The 16,030-nt window shown below is 38.2% G+C and overlaps 1 protein-coding gene across 1 annotated transcript; it reads right to left on the bottom strand.

The window, feature by feature from the left end:
* Window positions 1-5,552: 5,552 nt before the first annotated feature.
* On the bottom strand, window positions 5,553-15,702 carry LOC117370277 (glycosaminoglycan xylosylkinase). Its single transcript, XM_033965670.2, has 9 exons — window positions 15,538-15,702; window positions 13,895-14,225; window positions 12,917-13,164; window positions 12,394-12,480; window positions 11,683-11,792; window positions 9,982-10,153; window positions 8,736-8,927; window positions 7,643-7,702; window positions 5,553-6,776 (listed from the first exon to the last, which is right to left on the bottom strand). The coding sequence occupies exons 2-9, from the start codon at window positions 14,021-14,023 to the stop codon at window positions 6,545-6,547; spliced, it is 1,230 nt and encodes a 409-aa protein (XP_033821561.1). The 5' UTR covers window positions 14,024-14,225; window positions 15,538-15,702; the 3' UTR covers window positions 5,553-6,544.
* Window positions 15,703-16,030: the final 328 nt, after the last annotated feature.

Raw genomic sequence — 16,030 nt, 5'->3', positions numbered from 1 at the left:
TCTTGAAAGTGGAAATAGGGAAAGTCTGAAGATGAAAGGTTGTCATGAGGATCACACTGTAGTGATTAACAGTGAATCTTGAATGTAGACCACACTATCTGCACTGCCTACATTTCCATTAGCCAAGAAGGTCAGTTCTTATCTGACTGGTATTTAGTGTCAGTCACAGTCATAAGCAGAAACTTCAACTGGCAAAACAAAACAACCTAAATACACCAGGCTCATGAATGTTTAGAATAGTAGACCAGACGCCTATACTTATATCTTCAGTTATCACAAAAAACTATAAAGATTCACAAAACCAGATTTAAAAGGTCAGTGAAACTCAAATAGACACGTGACAGCTCAAAGTTATACTTATTTACAACAAAAAGTCCAATTAAACACATTTCTTTGGTTGAAGTAACAAGGCAAGATCAACTCTTATCTTCATACACTAATGACTTTATTGACCTGTGAAATGGGTACTGTAGATAATTTGGCTATGAAAGGGCTTTGAGGAGTCCATGGAAAACACATAAGACAAAGGTCATTCTGATTAGCCGACATTTTGGTCTTCACTCCCACAGATCTTTCTGTTTTGATATGGATATGATCTGCAGTTTGTTTAGTCGCCAAACCACTGTGATATGTGTTGTCTAAACGTGCTGATGATGATGCTATTTTGTCCAGGTTAAAGAGATGAGTAATCTCACTGGGATTTATCCTGATTACATGAAGATACTGTCTAAAAACAAATGCCACTGACCTGTATCTGTTGAACTCTCTTTCACTGACTATTATCCCAGCTCTTGTCCAACTCAGCTTTGAACTAGATACTTTTACTGTATTCTACTTATACACATAGAAGTCTGTATGTAGGGCAGTATTTTGTCTTTATTTGACACCTATTTTACAATTTTTTGCAAACTGTAAGTATACATTTTGTTATGTTTGAATGTTTATTATTATTATGTCGTAGTCCAAGTCATTTCTGTTGTGATGAGTAAAGCACAAAACTCACGGGCTCCTCGTAGGTCCAGTAGACGTAGAGTGCGGTGAGCAGACAGCCGGTGAGGAGCAGGTTCTGCAGGATCACGAGCAGCGTCACTTTGCAGCCGCGTGCGTGTCTGAGCAGCGCGCAGCTCTCCACTTCCACCCGTGACGCATCCATCGTGCGTTGCAAAAAACGTGTGAGCCCCTCTCTGCTGCTCCACGTCGCTTTTTAACCGTGAGTGGGCCTGTAGAGGGAGGGTGATGACTGGAAGGAAAGCTCCAGTCTGTAAGTTTGGATGAGTGGGTGGGGGGTGCTTTGTAGCGAGAGCAGAAGCACAAACTGGGCCGCACTGAGGAGGAGAGATGGAGGAGGCCTCGTGCGTCTATACTGTAGATCAACGTATTTGTTACTGGGAGTGAAACCGGACACATGAGGGAGGACGGCAAATACCTCACAGCCAGCTCAGGACAGACATCTGGGGCTTAATGCAAAACATTAGATTTCACAATAAACCAAAGCTGAAAGTGTTACAAGTAAAAGTGCTGTTAACTAAAAATAGTACAAAAAGTGAGACTTGTGCACTACTACACAACACAATTCTCAATAGAGTGAAACAGTTACATTGAAAAGTAGACTACACAGGCCTGTATGATAAGCCTAATACTTCTAACCAATACTGCAATTACTTCTGCTGTTCCTGCTTTGCCAACAAGCTGAAGGCACATGCTGCAAAAATTCAAATTCAAATGGACAAAAAGCAAGGGGTGGGAAGTAACTAATTACACATACGCACGTTACTGTAACTGAGTAGATTCTTTGGGTGTTGTACTTTGGAGAGTAGATTTTAAAACCTGTGCTTGTGCTTCATTCATATCATTCTAAATGTATAATTGTAATGAGTGACATTTAAGATCATAATGGAGCTGAGTACAGCACAAGTCCCATCTTCCCAAACCCTGGCTGTCTCACCACTGTCTCTGCTTTTTTCTAAACCAAAAAGCACACATAACAGCAGTGCATTTACCTCTCTGTGGTTTGAAATGACAAAATTCAACTTTAACCTGTTCAATTACTATTACAAGTACTATTACAAATCTAAAATGCAGCTAAAAGATTAGTATTTTTTATATGTACTTTTTACTTTATCTTAGAGGTCCGATATTATGCAAAATTAACACTTGTAAACTCAAAGCCCTGTTATAATGTTGTTACCTCATCAAAAACATAACTGAAGTTGTGTTTTGTTTTATTCACTCATGTTTGACTAATTCTTTATTATTAAATCTCTACATCTCCAAAGCTCAAAATGCTCTGTTCCACCTTGTGATGTCATGAAGTGGTAGTTTTTGTTACCTAATGTTTACCTAATTCAGGTAGGTTTTTGAAGAAATAACATGAGAACATATTGTATTGAGTGAATTTTTAGCATGTACTTGAATACAAATTTGCAGTACTTTTTCCACCATTAGACATAAGGCTATTAGTTAATTCACTTCACATTCGGTGGTGATTACTTGTGTAGGCACAGTTGACCTAGGGCAGACTGTCGGAAAAAAAGACTGCTGAGCCGGTCGCTCTGACCACAACCACCACTTATGCAAAGACCACAGTCATGGCAATGTGGGTGAAGTGTCTTGCCAATGGGCACAATGGCACTTATGCCCCCACGGGGGCACTTGGTATTCCCAGCGGTCTCCCATCCAAGTACTATCCAGGCCCAAACCTGCTTAGCTTGTGACATCTGATGAGATCAGACTTTTGAGAAAATCAACAAAATAAATGTTCTAAATTTAAACAAAGCATCACAGGTGTGGCACATTGCAGAGACGTGCATGAAATTTCAAAATACACCAAATAAAGTGCCCTTTCATCTGGATGAGCATCGTTTTACACGGATACTAGATATTTTTATCTGCTAGATGGAAATTTGCATGTGTTCTTCTCCCTTGCAGATCTGCCTGTTGTCTTGTATGTTTTTAACTTTGCTAGAAAAAAGAGGCTGAATTTTATCATATTAGCTCAGAAATGCAGTGTTCTGTGAGGTCCTCAATAAAATCTACATTTCTTTTGCCCTTCCCTTTTCTTTCTTCTTCCACCTTTTCTTTCTGACCACAAACTGTATTTATCTGTATTTATCCCTCAGTCGTCCAGGTCTGATCTATGGTAAAAGAAAAATATAAAATCCGTCAACTGAACAAAAAGTTGTAGGAGTGAAGGCATTTTGCCGATCATTCAAACAGCTTCTTCAGTCCTCGTCAGATTAAGGGTGGACAATGTCTCAGGCCCCATTCCTGTTTAAGGAATTGTAACTCTCCTCTCAAACCATTTCTTTTCTCTGGCTCAGATCTGTACCTCACTCTTCAAAGGAGTGGTTAGTGTCTTTGAGATGGAGATGTACAGCAGACTGGGGTCCAGAGGAGCTCTCACGTTGGTGTTGGTACATTCTCTTGTCTCACTGCACTCTTCACTACACTGAATGGAGTAGACACATTACTTTGTCTATGGCTCAGGGTTTTGTCCTATGGGTGAACCGGTTTCTGTCTTAAAGTGTTTGTAGGTTTGAAATAGACCAGAATCTCAAACTCTCTGAAAATTCTCTGAAGTTTTTCTGACATACCCACTGTGTAAAGAATAGTTACGCCTTTCCTTCTAGGTTCAGATTCCCTGTTGTCCTGTTTTTTTTTTTTAGCTCTCTTAGATCTATTGACGGCCCATTTTGGATATCCACAAGCAGAGAGGGCTTTCTCCACATGTGGTTCCTCCTTCGCTTTCCCCTCTGTGTTTGTGGGCACTTGTGTTGTATAGTACGAATTTGTGCTGCAGTGGATGGTGTGAATCAAACAGCAGATATTGGTCAGTGTGTGTGGGTTTCCTGAAGACTTCTATCTGGACACACCAGTTCTCTCTTATTATTACTGCACAATCTAAGAAGGCCAGTTTGTTCTCCTTGGCCTCTTCCCGTGTGAACATGATGTTTGCAGTAAAGGGTTCCAGATCTTGAAATTTAATTTTAATCCAGTTACCTTCCACATATTGATACCAATGTGTGGGTGGAGTGCCTGGAAATGAGGCCAATGTTCAGTTATACGTTAGTCATAATAGAGGAGACCGGAAAGCCCATTGCACAGCCGTGGATTTGCCTGTAGAAGTTTCCTCTGGACTAGAAATATGTGCTATTTAAAACTTTTTTAGTTGTTGGTAGATTTGGTCGGGTGACAGTTTAGTTCTCTCTTTTAGCTTAGCTTGCACTAGCCTCCTCTTTGCTGCCTCCACTGCTGCTGATGTGGGGATACAAGTGAAAAGAGAAGTCACACCAAATGAAACTATGGTCTCATCCAAATCATCTAAATCAAATTGGATATTGAAAAGAACTGGAAAAAGTTATGGCTTTATGGTTTCATGGTTTTAGACCCACTTTAACAAGGTTCATAAGCAGCACAAAGGCAAAAGGGTCAGGTTGCAGAATGAATCACTGATGTGCCGAAATATAATTAATTTAACAGATTCAAAGTTCTAATGATTAATTCCTCACATAACTGTCACACATTTTCAGTGTAAACTGCTCAGGTTAAATGGTACAGTGTATGTTGTGGATAGGTGGTTTCCCTTTGATCAGTGCCCAAACAGAAAGATACTGCTTCAGAATTCAGTCATGAGCAGGACCTTCAGCCACAATGGTATGAACTGTGGTCAGTGCAAAAGGCCCTTGTGGTGAGGAAGGAAAATCCCAACTTTGACAGAATCTAGATAATAAATAAACTATAATCTAAGTCTTGGCATGTTGCAGTAGTTCTTAAATGTTTTGATTCATCTCCAGGGTTGAGGTAGTTGTGGGTTGAGTCACTGGGGTCACAAGGACACAAAACAGATGATCAAATATTACTAATCGTATGCCTCCATTAGTCTGTAAAGGTCTGTGATGATCAAGATGTCTTTATGATTTTATCACTACAAATCACCATCCTCATTATGTTATTACCTCTAAGTTTTAAGTTTGTGAATGTTTGTTCTAGCTGCTTTAATTCAGGTGTAGTCCATAAAAAATGCTACCTTGAAAGTGAAATATCTAGTATTTAAAAACAATTTTCACTTGATTTAAGAAGAACTGCCCTAGTCACTGTGAAGAAATAAAATATGACATAGGATAAACTTTCACACGTTTATAAATCACTATGGTGTAAAAGTGTTGAACAGGTTAGGTACTTCCATATTCAAACATATTACTTGTATCATGTAAAAACCTGCACCTGCTCCTAAATCTTTATAGTCCAGGTTGCTGTCGTCATCTCCAAAACCTCAAGAGTCATGGCTAGAAATTAAAACACCTGAAAATTTAGTACAGTGGTTACAGTGGTTACAGCAGGTGTAAAGTGTGACTGGCCTTTGCATGTCAGGGCAAATGATATACAAGTTATGTATTATTAAAAATGTAGTTATTTTTGGTAGATTCTTTACAATCGCACATAAAGAGATCGAAGGTCTGAATACATTTTAATCACCATGAAAGGCTGTTTGCTTTTGTGGGGTACAAATATAAAAAAATATATAAATGACAGAAACGACAGAGGTCCACTTAATGTAAACGAACTGTATTTTAATGTGGAACATTGTACCTAGGGACATGACTTACTCATTTCCGGCAAAGTCATAACTGTAATGTCAGTAGCTTTCTAATATTCGGCACATATGGCTCCTTCCCTCCCACACACACGGCCATTCAAATACACTCACACTTTTTATATCCACCAACCCAGATACATATATACAACCTGGCGGCGTCCGATAGCCTTTGGATTACATCAAAGGGCTAGAATAGTGGGCAAAACTGTTTATTCAGTAGTTTAATTCAAAGTGAAATATATATTATATAGCAGATAAGGAAATGTCTCAATATTTTATAAAATGTAACTGCAATATTTTATATTTTCAGTTAAAGAAAGCCAAAAAGTAATTTTTTTATATTAAACACTATTTTAAAAAGTATTTATACACTATCTGTGTAATTCCTCAGTCGTCCATGTTTGATCTATAGTAAAAGATGAAGTTTAAATTTGTCCAGTTGACAGATTTAAACTTCATCTTTTGCTATTAATACACTAAATATTCTGTTAAAATATTAAGCCAATTGTGTGCACTATAGTAATACACTTTCTTTTTAAATTAAACCACTTACAAATCTTGGATTTTGGATGTAAAGCAAAATTTACATTTAAAAAAATCTAATTGAAATCACCAATTGTCATTTCCAAGTTTCAGAACTCGGCAGCTTTAAATACAATAAAACAAAATAGTCTTTCCTTTAATTGTGTGATGGCTCATAATGTAATTTAATGTCTTTCTATAGTTTTGTCCAGTAGTTGTCAAAGATACAGCAGATCTTATCGGTAGTGCACTGTTGAGAAAAAGTCTTTGATTTTCAAACACTGAAAATGCCATCTCCAGTGAGTTGTAAAAAGCAGGTGAAGTTTGTGGTTCATAATTCACCTTGTCAATCATTTTATAGAGTTTTATAAATAGTTTTATCAGTTCTTGTCTTGTATCTCATCCAGGCACTTTGTCCCATTGTGATTATGGATGAGGGAGGTTCATTCGGTCTTCTATTAGTGTATTGTCTGGGCCTGATGCTTCCATACACTGTTTGACGGTGGCTATGATTCCAGAAAGCCGCCGGTCCAGAGCTGCTAAGTGCGTCTCAGCCAAAACCGGGTGAATGGGGTCAAAGGCCAGAGCCTGTCTCATCGCTGAACTCAAAACCCCATTCCTCAACAAGTTTAATCTGTTCCATGTGGAGACTCGAACCCTGAAAAACAAAAGGACACAAAAAAAAAGAATAATAAAGTTTACTGGTGCAAACAAGGGAGTTAGTGTAGGTGTGGGTGGTCAAATAAATGTCAAGACTTTATAATATTTAGCATTGGTTCATTTTATTGTGTTTAACAGTAAAATAACAGAACCAACAAGAAACACAAACCTGAGTCTGAAAGAGGGTGAAGAGTAGGAAGAGACATTCAACTGGTAGAACCAAGGATCAGTCTCATGACACTACCATGCTAAACCTTCAATACTACAATTCACTTTTGAGCCATTTGCGTCGCTCTCAAGCCCTGATAAATGAACAGGATGGTCAGCAAAAATCATTGCAAACTGAGACACTCCTAATGCTCTGCTCCCCTCTGAAGGATACACACTCCACACAACTGTACAACTCACCCTTATCACATAATAAACATCATGGCCAATTCTCCTCTCTCCATCTCTTGCAGTGCACTTCCTCACTCCACCTATTGTTTCTGTATATTCTTATATATTCACTTTTTTCATCTTATTAAGGTAATTTTCTTTTTTAATGATTATTCCTTTTTTATTGTCAAATGTCCTTTGTTAGTCTTCAATTAGTTATTATTGTATTAGTCAATGATTTAAGTTTCTTGTTCACATATTTCATTAATTATTTTGGTAAATAAAACATGTATGTTTTTGGACACCTCTGCACGCTCCTGTTCTTGTTCTCAGCTGGTATGGATGTCCCATTGCCCTAAATCTTCTGGCACATAACACAGCTCTAAGATTGTTTTACATTTTGTATTTTTGAGCTACTGTGTCCAAGTTATTTTGCATGGATCCAGTCTGCAATACTAGATAGTTGTGATGATCCTGCATACTCACATGCAGCACTGATAAAGGGGTGCCAGAATGCTCCTCTCGTCAAGAGCCGCGTTCCCAAAACTGCAGAGTAAAAATAAACAGAAACACAAAAATTACTGTGATAGACTTAAGTAGGAAAGTGAAGTTTGCAGCACTGCGGTTCAGAGAGGCCATCAAAATGCATTAGCCACACTGTGCTGCCACAAAGTACAAAGCACCAACTTCAAATGCACTGCGTCTGATCCAGCTCCACTGACCCAGAAGGAAGACTTCCTCTTTCTGTCTGCTGGTTACAAAGGCACTTCTCCGAGAGCTGATGGGGCCCATTAAGTGACAGTTGAGGTAAAACACAAAAGATGCTGCTGGTAAAACAGCATCATTCCTGGACTTTAAAACAAAATGTCTTAGGGCTTTTACCTCTACAAAATGTCTGCTATTTCTCTTGAAATGTGGATTACCACCTGCATGTATATACGATTATTTACAATGAATAATACAATTAACTTAATATTAAGTTTATAGTCTAAGAAAAACATTTGCACAAGTGAATGATACAAAATAAACAAACTTTAGTTGAAATGATTATAATCTTTCAAGTATGTAAAGTGATATTTCTGTACTTTTTGTGTGCTCTTTTATAGCCAATTTATGTTTGGTGTGATACATGAACCTCAACCAGAACATTTACAAGGACATAAATAAATAAAAAGATAAATAAATAAATGAATCAATCAATAAATAAAAAGATAAATAAATAAATTCAGAATGTCCCCTTTTTAAATATTTGTGGCAAAATACGTAACACGTAATTGAGCAAATATTTCAAAACTTTCAATGTATAGAAACTGTGCGCTATGAGTTACTGTTTATTATGAGTCAACCATGCAGCACTTTCATTAGAGACAAGTGAGTTTTGTTGCATGGGAAAGTAATATCAAAAGTCTAAAAGCAATAAAGAAAATGAAATTTGAAAACACAAATTTAGGGAAAAACCACATAAGATCACACAGTTTCTCGCAAACACATTCTTTTAGCATTTAAAATCCAGTTATGCCCCCCCCCCAATTACCAAAAGGCCTAATACAAGAGTGGTTGGCTAATTTTTGTACTTTACCTCTTGGCATTGTCAAGTAGGATAAGCATGCTGGCTCCTCCATCATCCTGGAAACTCTCGTAGTGATGGCGGTCGGCGTTTCCGATGAGATAATCAAATATGGCCGTGTCAATCACATCCAGGAGTCTAGGGCCAGCGTCGTATGGAGGCATTTTCTTCACTGCATCACAGTAGCTCTCGTCATACTCCCACCTGAACAACAGTATGGTACTTGTTAAAATCACCATATATAGAAATTTTTCAATTGACTTCCTTATACGATACTGTACACTTGTGACTAGAATTAATTACAATTCAACTAAAACTGCAATTATGAATGTAATTCAATCTGAACTAAATGGTTTGCCTCTAGTTTAAAAGACAGTCATTTCACCTTTTTTCAAATGTTAATGATTCTGTGTTAAAATGACCTAAAAGATAAATGGCTAATCTTATTGTGATCACAATAATTATTATTGTGAATTAGGAGTTTTCTTCTCTGAATGACAAAATGCAGAATATGAAAAGCATAACAGTGTAAGCTATTGAAATGAATGAAATTGAAAGGATAATTTCTGTCACAAAGATGTGTGAGTTAAGACATGTAGTATGATCTTGAATGAAAATGTGAGTATCAGAGGCTCTCTGCTGATGGGCCGTGTCCCGCTGATCTGCACAGTTACACAGCACATGCTGAGCTCAGTCCTCACTCATTAAATATCTAATGAAGTCTGCAGCGTGTAATACAGTACGTATATTACTATGTATGCAGTATTTCTGCATTTACATAATCTTGATAATTTATTATCAAGTTAACAGTGTGAAGGTGGATCAATGCACATTTGATTAGACATTCACTAAAAGATGCTTGTAAATTATCACCGTCAGTGTGAGCCAACAAAATCGATCTCAACATACAGCCGCAGAAAAAAAACAAATAATTGTTTTTGTCTTTCAAAGCAGACACACATTTCATAGCTTCACCTTTATTCTAGGACTAAAACAATCTCTATTCAAAAACACTTTCTGTAAGTGTCGCTTTATGCAGATAGTAAATTGGAATAGGAAAAACTTAATCAGATTACTGCTAAAATATTCACTTCTAAACTGTTCTGTGTCAAGGAACTGTACAAGGTATGGTACAATAACAGAAGTATTGCTGCGTCTGTTTATAATTTTACATAAAAATGTCCCCAGACACCAGGCCTACAGCACCCTTTGTTTTCCTGTAAAATTAAAGAATATTTTATAGTGTAGTGGGACATACCTGGCCAGTTTTCCCTCCCGGTAGGTCCTGCCCCAGGGGTGTCTGTGCTTTTGTAGAGGCCACACGTCCGGCAGCCAAAGGGTTAATGAACCCTCCATGATCTCCCCCTCAGCACAGGCTGGCTCACTCTCCCGACAGTAGTAACACTTTCCATAAAAACAACTGTTATTACCTGCAAGAAAAAGACCTAAATTATATTCATGTAAAATCCATTTTTAATTTTTTTTATCAACACAAATATGAGATGACATCAGGTCATATAGTTGAAACTAGAAGTTTACATACATAGTATAAAAAGACACAAACACACTGTTTGACATGAAACCAGAATAAACTTTTACTGTTTTAAGTCAGTTAGGATTATGAAAATTATTTCTATTTGCTAAAAGCCAGAATAATGAGAGAAGGACTTTTCATTATTTTCTTCAAAGTCAGAGGTTTACTTACAGTAAGATTACCACAACTTCAAACAATTTGGAAAAGTTTAGTCTGATTTCATGTCAGACAGTGAGAAAAAAGTGTATGTGTCTTTTTATATAGTGTATGTAAACTTCTGGTTTCAACTGTATAAATATTTTAACTTCACCTGAGGCCACAGTTTAAAACTGAGGCAAACAAAACAAATTCCATGATTGATTTATCCCTTATAATTGGTCCTATACAAAAACTGACACTGGCAAAGCTTGAACAAAGGTACAAAAGTATATTTCTGTCAGCTGAGACAAACTTAAGCCAAAGGATTTTTAGGGCAATTTTTAAACACAATTTCCAATATGGTTATTTTGGCACATCTATCACCTAATCAAACTCGAGACTGTGAATGGAACTTATTTAATGATTTAGTTAATGGTTAACTTTTTTTTTTCTTCTCATGGTCGCCATAGTGAACTATTGACTAAATATACAATGCTTTTTTTTGAAGTGCTTATAAAGCCCCTTTAGGGCAGGGAAATTTGATGATACATTAATTGAACATCACTGCATGTGTCAGTGTGAAATATACTGAGATTTTATACCCTCTGCTGAAAACCAGGACTTCAATGTCTGTAAGTGAAATGAGTCATAAGACTGAGAGATGGCTAATGGCAGAAGTAGCAACATTAATAAACCTGCCATTTAATATGTATGACATTTACAGTTATTACAGTATGACTGGTCACAGTTGAGCTTTTTAAAAGAAAAAAAAAGTATTAAATGTTGGATTTAAACATCTTTTATAATGAGTGCCACTATTGAAATGGGTCAGATGAACTCCACAGGAAAAAGTAATAAATGCTTTGGGCCAGCTACTTATTCACACCCGATATGCAACAAACTGTAACACTCTGACCAGATTTAATTTCTTCAGTTTCAGCACAGAGCACTGCAAATGGAACACAGCTGCCATTTGGAGATGCTCTAAACCAGTCATTCAGCAAACACAATATTTTCTTCTTTCTGTAACCCAGTTTATTATGTTTCTAATCATTTTGTCATGGAAAGTGATTTGACCCACTATTCAACCAGTGCCTCTGGGCAACCTGAGAGGAGCCTGGAGAGCCGTCTCCAGAAGTAGCTCAGCCTTAGTCAGAATACCAATCTAGAGGACCAAGTGTATTGTGCATGCTTTTGTGTATAAGTTTAAACATGATTACAACACCACATTTGAATCACATAAACTCATCCAATGCACCCATCTGATGAACTAAACACAATACAGACCTTGCGTGAGGAAGGTGCTCAGCAGTTGGTCGGTGGCAACTGGTTTGATCTCTGTTCGCAGGTTCACGTAGCGTCCCACGACCAAAGGAGCTCTTCTGAACCCAAGGATCCTTACACAATAGAACAGTTAAAGGTGCTGTACCAAATTTTTACTGTCTTAAAAGAATGAAAAACAGAAATTTTAAATGATTTGCTGTGGCCCAAGGTTATTCTTCATTTTCCTTATACATTTCAACACTTTTCACAGCTCAGAGACCAGTATTAGAGTTTTGCCGTGACGGTAAAGCTACCATCAACTAGCAACAAGGCGCACTTCCTGATTATCAGACAGTAAAGCATGCAGACAGCATCAGTCTTATTCTGACCTGAACTGTTTATACAATATAGCTGTGCGTATGCTCAAATACTTGGGAAAAAAATCAAGTATAGGATCTTTAAGTAAAGCAGTGTTTTCCATACATATAGAAAACTATGGCACCATCAAAATAGTCCTAGTAAAAACTTAAATGAGTGTAATTTTTAACAGTTGTCCCACATTTGCTCTCACAAACATATTCTCATTCACACTCAAGTGTGCATCAAGAGAAACTTGTAGTTTGACTTTCAAAAGTGATACACTGACTATTGATTTTGTGTGAACTTTGTTTTGTACTGTATTATACAACGTCAAATGAATATAAAGATGATGAATATAATATTATGCTTACATACCTGTCCAGGTGAAAAGCCGCCACCTCTGCATTGTGTCTGTCATACCCAGCATAAGGCTCACCGTCCACTACGTAGTCTCTATTGTACCTGAACAACACACCCAAAAGCATTACAAAAAAAATTCAAACTGGATGTACAGGAATTACTGCTTGACTTAAAATATTTCTGTAGATGTTCAAACATCATAGAAAACTGAACAAACAATAAAATTATGCACAAAAGTAGCAAAGAATCACCTTATAGATTTGTTTGGAAGGTTATACTGCAAATGTGTGTATATATATATATATATATATATATATATATATATATATATATATATATATATATATATATATATATACATACATATATACATATATACATACATACATACATACATACACACACACATACATACACACACACCCACCCCCACCCCCACACACCCCCACACACACACATAAAAATAATGGTATATTTTGATAATGGTAAAAGATACTACATTGCGCACACAATTCTACCACTAAATCAAACTTTTCACCTCTTGGGTTTGAAGACTACTTTCTGCCCCCCATCCAGGACCAGTAGAGCTTTGAGCTGCGTCCCCTTATAGCCCACATCGGCACGTTCGATTCGGGCTGTGCTGAGCGCTGTGAGGATTGCTGCTAATTCAGGAGTCTCTTCTGGGTACACCTCCCTGGGACCAACCCACTGACTGGCAATCTCCCATGGCGACTGCAAGGTATGTGTGAGACGAGCACCACGGGACAGAGACAAACCGGCCTCCATCTGGAAAAAAAAACAATGATGGACAGGTTTATATTAACAATTTGTATAAACAAAATAGCAATCCCAAAGCTGTGCCCTTTGTGTAGTTTGCCTTTCATTCTGACAGGGGAAAAACAACTGCTTTCTTCAATCACAGTTTGCTAATGTTTTGAAAGTCAATGAATGGTACAATATTTACTAACAAAAGGATTAAAAATAGTGTAATCACTGTTCTTCCAAGTTCACTCTGCCATTGTACACTTGGGCGGGACACTTCACAAGTACACCTTAAAGTGCATATGACAGGTTAAATTATTTTAATAAATGAATTTTTACAATGTCTGGAAAATGTGTACATCCCTTTTGTTTGAAATTCTGTGTCTTTAATATGTGTTAGAGATCAGAACTAGTTCCTGTATCTTACCTTTTCAACTTTCCTTCATAAACTGCCAGTTATTCCATCAAGTATTTATTGAAAAATACATGAAAACCTGACATATGCCCTCGACCAGCACTATGTATGAAAGTGCTGGTTCAGTTGTGGCGGTTAATGCTTTTTATCCAGAGTTATTAACCCCCAATACACGCTTGTACAGTGAATTAACAATGGAGTAAAACATTTTAAGTTATATAAATATAAATAAATATATAAATAAACCATTACATGCACAATGAGACTGGAAAGAAAAGGACATGTAATAACATCATATATTTGTTGTAGGCCTAAAGTCACATCATAAAATTGTCTGACCTTGCGAAACGCCCGGAGGTCCCGGCGGCTGGCTGCAGACCCCTCGCCTCCGTCCAGCAGAAAGATCTTGGCCAGGCCCAGGAGGAGCAGCACAGCACACAGCACCACCATGCGCTGTTTGAGCTTCATCTCCACGGCTACAACCTCTGCCCTCCGCCCTACACCCCCACCTCACCCTAAAATCTGACTGTGTCCCGCGCACGGCGCCCCTTCACCCTAAAGTCATGGCCCTGGCGAACCCCAGGTGCCCTCCAACCCAGCCGCAAAATCCGCTCCCACTTTCCCTGTAACAGGAATAGACAGAACAGAGCAGGAAGGGAAGAGAAGGAGGCTAGAAGAGAGAGAAGTACAGAAGGGGACACAGATGAAAAATGTAGCGTCAATAATTTGCAGGTCAGAAAACAGATTGATTTGCCTCCACCACGGTTCGTTTCCCCTCTGGGCAGACAGTGACCCAGTACTGCTAAACAGATGAGGCCAGACAAACCTCTCAGAGCAAGAGTCTAGCAGATAATTTTATACAGCAATCATATAAAAACATGAACATACAAGAGTATTACTTTACAGATAACTTCCAAGTCTTCCAAGTTACATTATCTGCTGACATATTACACTGGCTGGCAAAATCCCAAAGCTGAAACTAACCCTATAATTTTGATCTGTGGCTTCATCCAACTTGAAAAACAAATCAAATGTGTTAACTAAATAAAAGATAGTTTATTGCAAAGTCCCAGAGCTGACAGAAATCTAAAATATGAGGCGCTCCAGTGAAGATGACCACAAATATGATGTGGTGATCTTCATCTAAAATAATTAAGAAGCTGCAGCAATGAGCAAGAGCTGACAACTATCAAAGTGAAAAAAGTGTCACTGCTGCACTCCATCCATCAAATGACCACATCCAAATTTGGTATGGTGAAAATCCCAAATTATCTAATACCCATGCCATTTAATGTTGTGCTACTAGTGACCTGAGTGACTTTTGAATCCCTGTCCATGCTCGGATGCCAGAAGAGTGCCTTGGGGTGATGCAGGGAGGTCAGTTAAGGTTTAGGTGACATATAACGCTGCCAAATGTGAGTAACGCGTAATGAGTAATTCAAACCATATTTCTATAAACCTTGTTAGAAACGCGAGCATATCTACTTGCTTCCTTTCATGTTGTTATAGTGTAATTATGACAAGTGCCACGTTTAACCCACTCTGACCCAGCCATCTCCAGCTGATAGCGCTTTAGCTTTCGATGCGTAACCAATCCCGTGCGTAAAGGCAACCAAAACACATCCAAAATAATTACCCACATCACTGTTTATAGATCATATGAGCCAAGAGACGCCAAGAGACGCCAAGAGACACCTATCCACGCAGGCAAACACATACAATCACCCTTTTATCACCGATGCCTTTGCTTTTCTAATGCCGGTGTAGAGAAACCGCGCGTCAGTATGCCATTTTCACCACGTCTGTTAACACTATTAGAGCCGTGGTTGTGTTAATCAGCTGTTATTCCTGCCAATGCACTGTCCCATGATAGCACACCGATATGGTTGTTGGAAAAACCATCGTACACCTTGCTGGTTAGCTAACTTAAAGCTAGCTACTGTGTGTCGTGTTTAATGTTTATTGGAGGACTATTGCCTTACCTTACGCTGCGTTACGTCCAGCCTGTTCCAAGCCGTTTCCAAGTTTCTATCCGAGTTTTGGGATATAAATAATGTCGATGATTTGCCAAGCTGCCGATGGACACAATGGTTCGTCAGTTTACAACCCAGTAATCGGCAGCAGCCTCCCCTTTTCCTCCGCCCTTTCCGTGGAGTCTCGTCTCTCGTTTGCGCGTACTTCCGAAACACTTCCTACAGCTGCACGTGCGCGGCGCAGACTCCAGGGGGAGCTGTGGAGCCGCGAGCGCACCGTGGGTGGGCTTTCAGACAGTATTTTTAATAATAGTCATTTTATATATCTTTATACAGTCAGTGTATCCATCAGACGCAACACAATAGATGAATATTTTTTTTATGAAATGGTTAAATTATATGCGTAATGTCATAAAACTTTAAGCACACCCATGTCAAACTGGCTTGTTATGAATGCTTTGGATTGTATTAGGTCAACAGGGTAGTAATTACTATGTATATA

The sequence above is a fragment of the Periophthalmus magnuspinnatus genome, chromosome 4, assembly GCF_009829125.3.
Source record: "Periophthalmus magnuspinnatus isolate fPerMag1 chromosome 4, fPerMag1.2.pri, whole genome shotgun sequence".
Lineage (NCBI taxonomy): Eukaryota > Metazoa > Chordata > Actinopteri > Gobiiformes > Gobiidae > Periophthalmus > Periophthalmus magnuspinnatus.
This window is presented reverse-complemented; position numbering and strand designations above follow the sequence as displayed.